Source organism: Crotalus tigris, unplaced genomic scaffold, assembly GCF_016545835.1.
Source record: "Crotalus tigris isolate CLP2741 ecotype Arizona unplaced genomic scaffold, ASM1654583v1 scf7180000017641.3106099, whole genome shotgun sequence".
Classification (NCBI taxonomy): Eukaryota; Metazoa; Chordata; class Lepidosauria; order Squamata; family Viperidae; genus Crotalus; species Crotalus tigris.
This window is the reverse complement of record NW_024096535.1, coordinates 2,822,857-2,836,333: the sequence shown is the minus strand read 5'-3', so window position 1 is coordinate 2,836,333 and position 13,477 is coordinate 2,822,857. Positions and strand designations below refer to the sequence as shown.

Sequence of the window (13,477 nt, the reverse complement as noted above, 5' to 3'; positions counted from 1 at the left end):
TACAATCTAACATCTGCACACAATAAAAAATAATCTTCCAATTCTAGGCTCTAAGCCAGTTTTTCTCAACTACGGTTCCACAAGAGGTCGCTAGAGGTTCCATGAGAAATAGTAATGGAAAAAATATAATCATTTTTTTAATATTATACATAGTGCAAAGCTAGCATCCACACTGGTGGGAATTATTACATGCCAGGATTCAGTGCTGCCTTGCCACTTGTTGAAAAACATGGATTAAATAGTCCAGAAATGAATTTCATTGTGAGTTTTTTGTTATTTTTTATGCATTATTTTATGCATGAACATTATTTTAAGGGTTCTTGTATGGTAAAATACTATATACAAATTCAGCCCCTGTAGTTTGTAACAATAGCTCCTTCTTGAGGGCTTTCAGAGTGAGGCTAAACCAAAGGCAACATTAAAGCACATTACAACTTAATGTTATATGTCAGTTATGTGTCTCTGTTTTTGCCCATGAAGAACGTTATTCCCTAGAAGCAAACACTGGCAAATCAACTTTCTCAGCTGTAATACTAAAACATCAAGCTACTTTCTGAAGAAAAATGTTTTCTTGGTTATGTCTTTTTTAGAAAACTCAAAGAAGACTTTTTTTTTAATTTTTGAAAGCACTTTGTGTTGATTTTTTTCAATGTTCTTGTGCAATTGTTAAAGGTTGTAATTGTTTTAGTAACTGACATTTTAAAAATAATTTTTGATCAAGTACTTTTAGACATGAAAAATGTATTTCTTGAAAAATAATTCATGACAATGTACAGTACCACTGAGATTCAAATCTGCAAATACATAATTTACTAAGCCTTATACTTATCTTATACACATCTAAATATAAAATACTGTAAATCCAACTAAGTTTTAACAGGACATTTGCTTGTATTTACAATTTGTAAAGATACTCATTTTCTAATTTTAACATATTCACCAAACAGAAATGACATCCTGTAACATGCAGATGACTTATAGCTGTACTATTGCAAATGAGAAAAAAGTGTCAAGTCATCTCTACTATGTATGATTTCTTGCCTAATCCCTTTTAGTAATGCATAACTTTAGATAATTTGTAAAGTCTATGAATTATTTCACTTTTACATCCAATTCTCATGAATTCAACTAAGCAAGAGAAGCTAAAATAAAGGTATAAAGTAGCAAAGAGGGCAAACAAATCTAAGAAGTTCAATATCAATACCTGGAAATTTTATATGATTAGATTTTGGAATAAAGATTTTTATTTTTGAAGTTTAACCAAGCAACAGCTCTATATAAAGCAAGATACCAATCAATTACAGCTAATGTAACAGTGACTGTTCAAAATTACAACAGCACTGAAAAGTGATTTATGACCATTTTTCACTCTCATGACTGTTGCAGCATCCCCATGGTCACATGATCAAAATTTAGATGCTTGGCAACTGACTCATATTTATGATGGTTGCAGTGTCCCAGTGTCATATGATCAACTTTTATAACCTGTTCTGACAAGCAAAGTCAATCGGGAAATCGGATTCACTTAATAACCATGTTGCTAATTTAACAACTACAGTGATTCACTTAACAAAGGGGGCATACTCTTTTAACAAATTTCTCACTTAGCAACATACATTTTGGGCTCAATTGTGATAGTAAGTCGAGGATTATTTTAGACCGTTTAAGAACTTAATTTCTATTCCTAACAATCAAAACTGGTCTTTGAATCGTTAACATAACCAGCCACCTCTCCTAATTCCAGTTGTATAAGTTATATTTTGAAGACCATTTCCTGCCTTATAAACTTGCACTGATCAAAAGAATCACCAAATAGGGTTGTTGGGAATGCAAAATAAATTCCTTTCAATGAAACCGTCATTTAATGAAATGTGGCAATTTCTTCTCTATTAACATTAAAAAAATCTCTCTACTTAGCTGTAAATATTGTTAAAACTATTACTTCTTTTGATATGAAGTCATTTGGCTTTAGTTTCTGAATTATTCCCCCCCCCCATTTTAAAAAGTGTCCATAGTTCTAATTCTGGCAATATGATTGAATATAGAACTAGAGGTGGGCCTGTGGATTATTTTTTTTCCCCGAAGTCAATTTGCCTTTAAAACAATAATAGACCAGATTAGGATCCACACTTTAATTTAATTTGGGGCAAATGATCAGGTCTGATCTGGCGACGAAGACGAGAATCAGGTTTCCCCAGCTAGAGAGTATTTCGCAAAAATCATTTGAACCTCTTAAGGGGGGGAAGGGGAAATCCTGTTTCCTCCAGGTATCCGGGGCCTCTTGCTCCACTTCCTCTCCCGCACAGGTGGCCTCAACTCAGATCCTCAGCCAGAGGACGACCGACCACCTTGTCGAGAAGACAATCCTGGGACGGGACGGAAAAGCAGAGCCTCCCTCCTGCGCCCGTCCTCCGTCGGAAGGAAATGGGTGGGCAGGGGTTGGCCTCGCCGACGGAACTGATCTCCCCCGGGAATGGGGGGCGGCGGGGACAGACCCGTGACCGTGCCCGGAGGCCGCGGCGGGAGCCTTTAAGGGCGGCTGCTGCTCTTTTCCTGCCGGGCAGAAAAATCTCCTCCACTCCTGTTCCACTCACCCACATCCTGCTCGAAGGGGTTGGGGGCGAAGAGCGGCATGACAACGTTGGCGGCGGCAGCGGCAGCACGAACGTTAACGACAACCACCCCGAGGGGGTCAACCTGGCGCGGTCCGGTTCGGCAGCCGCTCCAAGCGCAGAACGCGACTCACTTCGCAGCAGTCGCCGCCCTCGACGCGGCCACGCCCCTCCCCTGCTCCACTTCCTGTTCCGCCATCGCGAAGGACCCCGACGCGCCCTCTCTGCCCGGGGTCGTCTCGTAGCCGCCGGATTCGAAGAATCCCAAATCCAGTATTCCCGATAACAAGAAACCGTGAATAGTTTCCTTGGATAGTTTCTTCTTTCAGCAGCCAGCACCGACGCGCGCGCGCGCGTGTGTGGAGCCCGCTGAATAGAGCAGCTTCGACGTAAGGAATAGGCAATGGTGTAGGCAAAAATAATTGGGGTCCTCGGGAAAAAAACGTGCATAGAGTTAGAAATTAAGAAAACAAAACGATCTCAAAGCTGCTTTCTTATATTGAAACAAAGAGACGAGATGTTGAATGCACATGACGATATGTGGATCCGTTTTGCGCCGATAAAAAATAGAGGGAAACTACCTGGAAGTGTCTTTGAGTCATTGTCACGACAAATTCTGTAGTTCTATACTTTCTAGATCTAGTGCCTCGTCTGAAAAGCAGGTTCTACCTGCGTCATTTTCCTGTCTTTTCTCGCGAGTCAAATGGGATTTCAAGTAGGCGCGGGAAGGCGGGGCCGAGAGAGAAGTGGGGGGGGGAGGAAATTGATTGGTGGCGGGTGGAGAAATGGAAGCGCGCGCTTGTTCTAGGCACTGTCTCGATGTAGTCCTGCCGGAATTGTGATTTATATTTCAGAGCATTCTTATTTTGTTGAACGTTAAAGCAGCAGTCATTTATTTATACTTAAGTGGATGAGTGATTATAATCCCCCTCCCGTTCTTTCGACTCCATGTGACAGATTTCCTCCCTGATGATCTGTCCCTAACATAACCTTTCAGGGCGTCTAATGGTGCAGTCATCGCCACTAACGGAATCCATCCACCTTGCTGCTGGTCGTCCTCTTCTTCGCTTGCCTTTCACCTTTCTTAGACTTCTGAGCCTTTTTCAGGCAACTGGGTCTTTGCACGTGCCTTTGGCTTGTGTGTGTACCCTCACTGGAGCTTTTTAAGAAAAGAGCGGACAACCGCTTGTCTAAAATAGTATAGGCCGCAGGGGTTCTCAACCTTGGCAACTTTAAGACTTGTGGACTTCAACTCCCAGAATTCCTCAGCCAGCAAATTGCCAAGGTTGAGAACCCCTGGATAGAGTCTCCTGCTTGAAAAGGGGGTTGGACTAGAAGACCTTCCCTTCCAACTCTATTATTCTGTGCCTAAAGTAGGATAATTTGAGCCTGGTCATTTGTGCCTCGGGATATGTAAATATGATCACATTAAACACAAATAGCCTTCACTTAACAACTCTGCAGTTGGGACTGGCAATTTCATTGCTACACAAAGCAGTAATTAAGACATGATTCAATAGAGTTACAACCTTCTGCTGCGGTTGTTTTAGTGAATCACTGTGGTCATTAAGCAACACATTACATGACTGACTTGTAATTTCACTGCTGGCTTCTTTGATTTTGCTTGTTGGAAGCCTGCTGGGAAGCACATGAATGGCGTAGCGATGGTCAGAAATGCCTGTTAGTTGACAAGGTCCAAATGGCCGTCACATGACCACTGAGATGCTATGACAATCCTAAGATCAAGCTTTCCGTTATTAAGAGCAACTTGTTTCTGGAATACACATCTTGCTGGCTGAAAAAGATTGTCAGTAATTTACCCTTACAGGTCCAGAGAGCAGTTCCAACCTTATCTTTTATAGGAGACATTTATCCTTCATAAGAAGGAGGAACTAATGAAAAGTGGCATTCTGCTCCTTCTATGAAGGATGCAACGAGCAATAAAAACTTCTTTAAAATGTATAAAGCATATCAGCTCCTCAGTCAAGATGGTTAAATGCTAGCAACGAAGAAATAATTCTTTCATTTTTCCCACCAAGATATAGAAGATATTGTTTTATTTTACCATTTTAAATGCATCTCAGATAATCCTCACATTTGTTGACTGTTTATTTTTTTAATAAATATTTTTCTTCTATTAACAAACAGAAGGTTATCTAGGATGATCTTAAGTATCATTTTGCACTAATTTGAATGTTCTGTCAACTACTAACCTTTATTTAAATTTATTACAGCCCTCCAACTCCAATGGACTCATAAAAAAATCATAAAAATGCATAAAACAGACTGATCAGTGTATGGTACAAATTATAGGTAAATTTACTTTGAATAAGTTTAAATTTCCAGCAGTAGTCAGATTGCATTGAAGGGGTATGAAGAAATTGCTGCTGATTGGGCCAAATCTTTATTTATTATCTTTTTAACTCTATTGGAGAATGGATAGAAGACTAAAGGAAGGCAACTGTTCCTGTCTTCAGAAAAACAAAGATGAATACCGACAATCTGGAATCAATATCTTAAAAGAATCAAGAGAACATTGTAACAATCTCTAGGCATTTTGAAAATGATGTAATTAACAGGAGACATCATGGATTTGTCAAGAACAAGGCTTGCCAAATCCTGATGTCATTTTTTTGATTGAATAACTTTACAATGTTTTGACTGAGGAAATTGTGGGAACGTTGTATGCTATAGATTCAAAATGTTGGAAGATGACATTCAGACCATAAATCAAAATTTCCCAGTCAAGTGTTGTCTAGTCTCCATTTGAACCCAGCCAATGAACCAAAGTTCAGTTCCTTTTTGGATAATGAGTACCACTGAGCAAGCCCTCTGGCTGCTGTGAAGTCTTTTCTAAAATTTAGTTGGAATCTGCTTCTCTGTAATTTACATTCACTATTCTGTTATTCTATACTCTGGAACAGAAAGAACAGATCCTAGTTTTTGTCATCTTTGTTCATAGGCCTTATGGGGCAACTTACCAGCAAAATTATAGATGTTGCAACATTTTAAGATCAAACATTTCAATGAGTGGGAACTGACACTCCTTGATGGGTTTCATATTGGCATGCCATTTCCTCAACCATTTAATAGACCAATAGCTTATATACTCAGGCTTACTTTCCTTGCAACTTCCTCATATGCTTACTGTCCCTGAAAATTTTCAGCCACTTGACAATCTTTTTCTATCTAGCAACATGCTAGATAGAAACAAGTTGCCCTCGCTTATGGGAAGCCTGAAATTGGGATTGTCACAGCATCCCCACGGTTATCCTGATTTGAAGTGGGGTGATTTGCTTAGCCTTAATTAGAGAGCCCCTCTACAAGGGAGATGGACAGTTCAGAAGTTTTGTTAGAGAATTTTAATTTCTCTGTTGGTGAAAAAATAAATCAGAAGCTCTCACAGTTGACTGCATTTAGCTGATTCAAATAACCTTTTTATATTCATATCAAAATATTTACAATACCATACGTTCTTCTTTACAGCAACATAGCTCAATGAAGACTTCTTACAGAGAGATACAGAGACAAACCTGAGACTGACAATTCAGCTTCTAACTCAATACCTTTTTGCACAGACTCAGTAGCACTTTCTTCACATTGGCTAACTGAGCTACTACATGACTCTTCCTGCTCATGAATATTCCAACAAGTTTGATAAATAAGCCGTCTTTCTCTTGAAGTATTATATTTGAGTAGTATAGTATATCTAACCATAACAGCTGGAAGGGACCTTAGTGGTCTTCTAGTCCAACCCCCCTGCTCAGGCAGGAAACCCTATATCATTTCAGACAAATGGCTGTCCAGTCTCTTCTTAAAAACTTCCAGTGTTGGAGCATTCACCGCTTCTGGAGGCAAATTGTTCCACTGGTTAATTGTTCTCACTGTTTGGAAATTTCTCCTTAGTTCTAGGTTGCTTCCCTCCTTGATTAGTTTCCATCCATTGTTTCTTGTCTAGCTTTGAAATCTAGGTTTCAATAAAGCATACATATATCTAGTAAATAATAATAGTGTGATAAAGTACCTCGTGATATTTTGATTATCAAGCTAGTTAAATGTGAATTGGGGGGTTAAGTGGATATAGAGGTGACAAAATTCACATTGAGTTCTCAGTGGTTGCATATCACTCTGCCTCATTGGAAAGAGGAATCAATTGGAACACACCACAGGGTTCATCCCTTGTTTTTTTAATTTATTCAGTATTTTTATTAAAGACTTGGATGGGAGCTGGAGAAGAAGTTTATCAGATCTGCTGCGATAGAACATTGGGTGGAATAGCTAAGGCTAAAAAATAAAGATAAAATTCAAAACTCCCTTTGTAGGGTAGAGAAATGGACTGAAATTAATGGAATAAAATATAGATGAGATAAATGTAACATTTTCACTTAAGAAAAACAGAAACGTGGCTTGAGATTTAACACTTGTGGAGAAAAAAATGGGATATAGCAGTCAGGTGCAATCTGAAAATGAACCATATTGTGATGAAAATGACAAAAATGAAAATGCAATTCTAAGCTATGTCCCTCCCCCCCCCCAAAAATAGAAAGTTCGTTTTATTCTAAATTGGCCAGAATCCATCTCAAATATTGTGGCCTCTTTTGGGTTCTGCACTTTTAGCAGATTTCAGAAAAATTAAGAGCAGCTTCAGCGAAGGAAAGCAGTAGAAACTAAGACCTATGAAAGAAAGTTGAAAAGAAAAAAATTGAGGGAGGGAGATAACATCCTCCAAATCTCTGAAAGGATGGCAAACAATAGGAAACCATGTCCAGCATCTCAACTATTATACCACATTAGCTCTCATATGGGTTACTGTGACACCAAACTGGACTGGGGTCCAATAACTGTATAGAAATTGACATATATTTAATTGAAGAATGATAAACCAGAAGAATGGACAGTGTTACACACTGAGAAATGGCTATCCAGCTTTTCTAATTACTTCATTAATGCCTTGAATTAAGTTATTATTAACTTGTTGGAGCTGTAATCCCTCTCCTGCCAGACTGGGGTTGGTTCCCTTAGATTCTCCAGTAACCAAACTTTGACCCACTATATGCCTCTGATAAAGTGAGCTACTGCTCACAAAAGCAAATGTCCCAAGAAAGTTGCTTAGTCATGAAAGTGCTACTAAATTTATAGTTTGACTTGTCACTGCATTTTGAATAGACATGCCCTATAGGTGGCGGTATTTATCTATGGAGATTCTCAGTCATCCAGGTCATGATTGTCCCAAATGTGCTTTTTCAGGAGGCAACTGGACGTTCTTGGTTTTTCTTTGAAGATGTTTCGCTTCTCATCAAAGCAGCTTCTTCAGCTCTGACCAGATTTCCATTCCATTCCCGACCATCCAATCAGAGCTGAAGAAGCTTCTTGGATGCTTCTTCAAAGAAAAACAAGAAAGTCCAGTTGCCTCCTGAAAAAGCACATTTGGGACAGGTGACAGTATTGTTCCAAAAAGGTCCCATGAAATGTCTTTTGGTGTAATATAGAGGGATGGAACAAAGGTGTCCAGTTTCTTGTGAACCCTATTTCACCTAAAAGCAGACTGGTGGATTACTTTACCAAACCTCTGAACAAAAGGTCACCCAGGGTTTTAGGAGCAGGTGATCTGATCCATAAAGGGCATCACAGAAGTACTTTGGAGGGATCAGAATGTTTCTCCTCCACCAGCAACCCAGCTAGCTGCCCGAAGTCACTTTGGATAGTGAGATGGGTGTCATATAAATTAAATAAACAAATAAATAAAGACCAGTATAGCCAAGGCAAATAGGTTCAAATCCATGAGTGTGCTTGGAGTGGGAGATAGCAGCACAAAAGGGCAAGATTCAGCCCCTCCTGAATGGCATTTTAACTTAAGTTGCATAATTGCACAATATTGTTTCGCCATCTCATTAATCAGTGAACTTGATCAGTTAATCAATTAGGCAGGTAAAGTAATCCTGACTGTCAGACAAGATGAAGAAAAGGGTCACCTTCCTTGCAGATAATTAGAAGAGAGGGACACTATTATTTCTGGGCTGTGTGTAGATGAAGTCCTACTAATGACCCCCCTTGAGGAAGTTGAAACTAAGTTACCTAATACTAATTCAAAGTATATGTTCTGCTGTAAGAAGCTTTATTCATTAAGCCCATTAAGTAGCAGGGCTTAATGGGCTTAATAGCCTACAGATCCTTTCCTAGATCTCCAGGTTTAGCTACATTCTCGGGTATCTGGCTATAGCTGTTGCGCCAAGTGGTAAAGTTCCTGATGCGGGGTGTTATGCTCCTTCTCCCTCATTTTTCTTAGAATTTGGATGGGAAAGAACTGGAGATCCCTTTTCCTCACTTCACAAGCTTTCGTGCAAATGTTTCAACTTCTTTTAGTCAGAGTGACCAGATAATTGGAGAATGCATGGGTGAATACAGTACTCCATTACTACAATCACAGTGAATGAAAAACCTGCGGCAAGCAGAACAAAGGGAGGTTCTTGAGGAATAAGTTAGGTAAAAAATAGGTAGTCCTTGACTTAGCAACTGTTCGAAGTTACAATGGACCCCAAAAAAGGGACTTACAATCCAGATTCAAAGTTACAACATCCCCCCCATGGTCACATGACTGCATTTTGAGTGCTCAACAAGTGGCCCAAATTTGCAGAGTCCCATGATCACATGATTGTAATTTACATTTTTTTTTCCTCAGAAACCGTTGTTTATTTCCACTCTCAGGATCTGTGCCCAGCTCTGGAGAAGAAGTAATTTGCAGCTGTCTTTTAAAACTGCAATCCCCACCCCACACACCCCCCTAAACAGACTTCTTATTGGAAAAGAACAGAAACTTTCTAGAACTATATATTATGTAGAGTTCTCAAGTAGCCTGCAGGTCTTTAAATCCATATGTAAGTTGGGGTACATAGTTGAAACTGAGGAATATTTTACCTTTGAGAGGGCCAAAGTTCAACAAAATGATGGGACCAGGGCAAATATTAAACGGCACCAAATTAAACTTTCCTATTAAATTAGCTCGATACAATTGATATAATCTCTGCAGATTTGATTCCCTCACCCACCACATTAGAAGCAACAACAATTCAGCAACAACTTTTGAAGAGATTCTAAGAGCCACACCTAAGCCTGAACACCTCAGACTCCCAGGTTGTGTTTTCCTGCTTTAAGTGAAGCAATAAGCACAATGTGCAGATATTTGACAACCAGGTACATCTGGTTTTGCCAAGGAATGCGCAATCCATTGTGGTTCTTTGCCTTAGTTTGCTTCTTAGGTACTGCACTGAACATTCACAGCACTAACTTCTCATGGGATAAAATGAAATCCACAGAAGGACTGTGTGCATTTTAAGCTTTTACTACAAGCTCTAACAAGGAAGTTCAGCCAAAGCTGAGTTGTGAGAAGCATCTGCAGATTCACAGCCCTGCTTTTGCAGAGAAAGGGTGGCAGGGAGCAATGTTGTCAGAACCTGCCTGAGACCTGTCAACCCTATTGCATTCCAGCTACAAATTAAGTTTTGGCTCCATTCCCCAAGTGCATGACAGCTCTTAACTCTGTGAGTCTTGTCCTCAACCCCAAGGCATCTACTTAGGCTGGAATGTTTTCATATGCACAGATAGCCAAGGCTTTTAACATGCCAGCATTTCTTGATCTATAAGATACACGAATCTATGAAATCATCCATGTTGGACATCCTTTGGAAGATCAAAGCAGACTGCGCCCCTCCACTCTAAGATTAAACCTTTGGAGAAGGGGGGGGGGCTGAAATCAAGTATGGTTTTTTACATTTCTTTAGATAATCACTTCTTTGTATGTCAGTGGGGAAAGACGCATTTTGACAAATATTTGGAATGGGTGGATTGTTCCCCTCTCCTTACTACTTCTATGCAGGCATGACCATTCCTCCTTGTCAAAATTATCACCCTGTAGAATTGGAGAAAACTCCATGATCACTATGGACATTCACACGTTAGTTAACTTCTCTGGATTATATGTTGTCCTTTGACCAGAATAAAGATTTGGTTTGATTTGATATGTTGTTCTATGTTGTGCTACACTTGAGAAATAAAATCTCCCCCCACCCCCATCACTGTACTCAGATAACAAAGTACTGAATTTAAGTTGGGGAGACCCTTTTTCAGCCAGGAAAACTCACTAGGACAACAGTCCCCAACCTTTTTGGCACCAGGGATTGGTTTCATGGAAGATAATTGTTCCATGGACTTGGGAGGGGGGAGGCGGAGTGTGCAGTTTACAGTAGGGTTCACTGTATAGCCTGGATTTCTACACTGAATGCTCTCACAAACAAGCCCAAGTCACAATTGTGAATTTAAAAAAAATACTTTCCCTCATGCAACAATTTCAGCAGAGCAAAACAGGATGCCGTCCAAGGCCACAAGAAAAACAACAAAAACGCACACAGCCAGCCAACAAAGGAAGGACAGTTGTCATTCTGAATAAAGTTGATTATATTAAGGGAGTCAAAAAGCCATTCGCCAACACCACATTCTACCAACTTCTGTTCTCAGAGTCCACTGTAACTTATCAGAAAGAGCCATGCAGTATGATGAAAGAACTTTTTAGAAGAGTAAGTACAGAAGAGTATTAGAATTGGGTATATCTAGTTTAATGAAGAGAAGGACGACGGGAGACATGACAGCAGTGTTCCAATATCTCAGGGGTTGCCACAAAGAAGAGGGAGTCAAGCTATTTTCCAAAGCACCTGAAGGCAGGACAAGAAGCAATGTGTGGAAACTAATCAAGGAGAGAAGCAACCTAGAACTAAGGAGAAACTTCCTGACTGTTAGAACAATTAGCCAATGGAACAACCTGCCTCCAGAAGTGGTGAATGCTCCAACACTGGAGGTTTTTAAGAAGAGACTGGACAGCCATTTGTCTGAAATGGTATAGGGTTTCCTGCCTGAGCAGGGAGTTGGACTAGATGATCTCCAAGGTCCCTTCCAACTTTATTATTATTATTGTTGTTGTATCTTTATGGAGATGTTCCAGAAGCCCTAAATCAGACTTCACCTACAGTATCTGTATGTATGGCTGCTTTTGAGCAGTTGCTACTTTCATTACAGGTAGTCCTCGACTTAGGACTGCTTTTTTAACAATGGTTCAGTAATAACAACCTTGCAAAATTGTCTTATGACTTATACAGGTACAGTTAGTCCTCGACTTATTACCTCAACTGAGTCCCAAATTTCTGTTGTTGAGTGAGACATTTGTTAAGTGCATTTTGCTTCCATTTTACGACCTTTCTTGCCACAGTTGTTAAGCGAACCACTGCAGTTGATAAGTTACTAACCCGGTTGTTAAGTGACGCCGGCTTCCCTCATGACTTTGCTTGTCAGAAAGTCACAAAAGGGTCTGACTCAATTGAACGAGTCTCAACAGTGGTCTTAAGTTAATGACTACCTCTATTTTTATTGTATTATTTTAGCTTTAATAAGTAAGCGGCCTAGAGTTACTTCAAGAAGAATTTAGTCCCCTTTAAAAGCCATCCCCATGTTATGATAAATAATTCTACTGGTTAATTATATAATGTGCAATTTTATCTGCTTTAAATCTCCTTCTAATAAGTTTCATCAGATGATCCCAGTCCAGTATTTTGAGAAAGGGAAAAATACCGCAGTCAAGTTTTTTTCAGGCCATGCATGTTTATTTATGTCTTCCCTCAGTGACTTATTTTTCCAAACTAAAGACCTTAGCCATTCTTTGCAGAGATTATGTTCAAGGCCCTAAGAATTTTGTTGTCCTCTCCACCCCTTTTTTTCAGTCCTTTTTTTTTCAAAATGTGGCATCTAAAACAATACTAATTCATATGTGAATAGGAGTGCTGTATTTAGACAAGAATCTTTTGATGAGGGACATTGTCAAACATTTTGTTTTGAAAATTCAAGTATACAAGCATTGACAGTGTTAGTTTTGTTCATCTGTTAAAAGTTTAGCAAGGCAGGATTTGCCTCTAAGACAGGGGTGTCAAACTGCCGATCCGCGGGCCAAACGCATCATCCAGAAGCCACGCCCACCCCATTGCCAGCAATGGCAAAACCGTCCCGATACGTTGCGCGACGTAACATGACGTCGTGAGTTTGACATATCTGCTCTAAGGAATCTCTCCTGATTTTCCTTCAGCAGTCTTTGTCATTGTTGTCATTATTGTTTTTGATTACCATTTCTATCAATAATTTCCCTCGTCTTCTCTGGCCTCTTCTTAGAATTTGGGACCAGAGTGGCTAGCTTCCAGTTCTCTTATTTGAGAGGCAAGTTATATATTTTGATAAGAAGTCAACAATTTAACATGGCACTATACACTGTAGTCTCTTATAGGTCCCTTGGTATTCTTTCTTTGGGTTTTAACTTTTCCACTTCCCTCCTGGAGAAAATCAATTTAGGCTGAGATATCTATCTTGTATCTTTTGTTATAAAGACAAATACAAGGAATTTATTCTGTTCCTCTGCAGTCTCTGTATCTCCTTGAGCATCCCTATCACATCATTGTTGTTTAACAGCCCAACTGTTCTCTAGCTGGTTTTCTATTTCAAATGTTGAAGAAATTGGTGTTGCTTCTCTTAAGGTTTGTAGCCACACAGGGGCTTACACTTGTCTAACAGAATTTGTTCTCTTGTTGTTGTTATTATTATTATAGTAGTAATACCATTAACAACAACAATAACAGCTGGAGCACCACTTGGTCACCATGGCATTCACAAACCACATCAATCAGTTGCAAAAGGCAGCTTTACTCAGACCATCTTACATCCTGCGGTGATACCTTTAACACCATCAAACATCAACATCTGCCTATCTCAGGATTCTGGGAAGGATTTGATAGGTTACAAATTCAATGTAGATATCTGGCTGACTGTATGACAAA

The 13,477-nt window shown here is 39.6% G+C and overlaps 1 protein-coding gene across 2 annotated transcripts in view; it reads right to left on the bottom strand.

The window, feature by feature from the left end:
- STAM2 (signal transducing adaptor molecule 2) overlaps positions 1-2,795 on the bottom strand; it is a 37,205-nt gene extending 34,410 nt beyond the window's left edge. For both annotated transcript variants that reach the window (XM_039335439.1, XM_039335440.1), the window contains exon 1: positions 2,595-2,795. In XM_039335439.1, the coding sequence (XP_039191373.1) occupies positions 2,595-2,634 (40 nt within the window). In that variant the 5' untranslated portion in view covers positions 2,635-2,795. The remainder of the gene's footprint in view (positions 1-2,594) is intronic.
- Between the last annotated feature and the right edge of the window lie 10,682 nt (positions 2,796-13,477).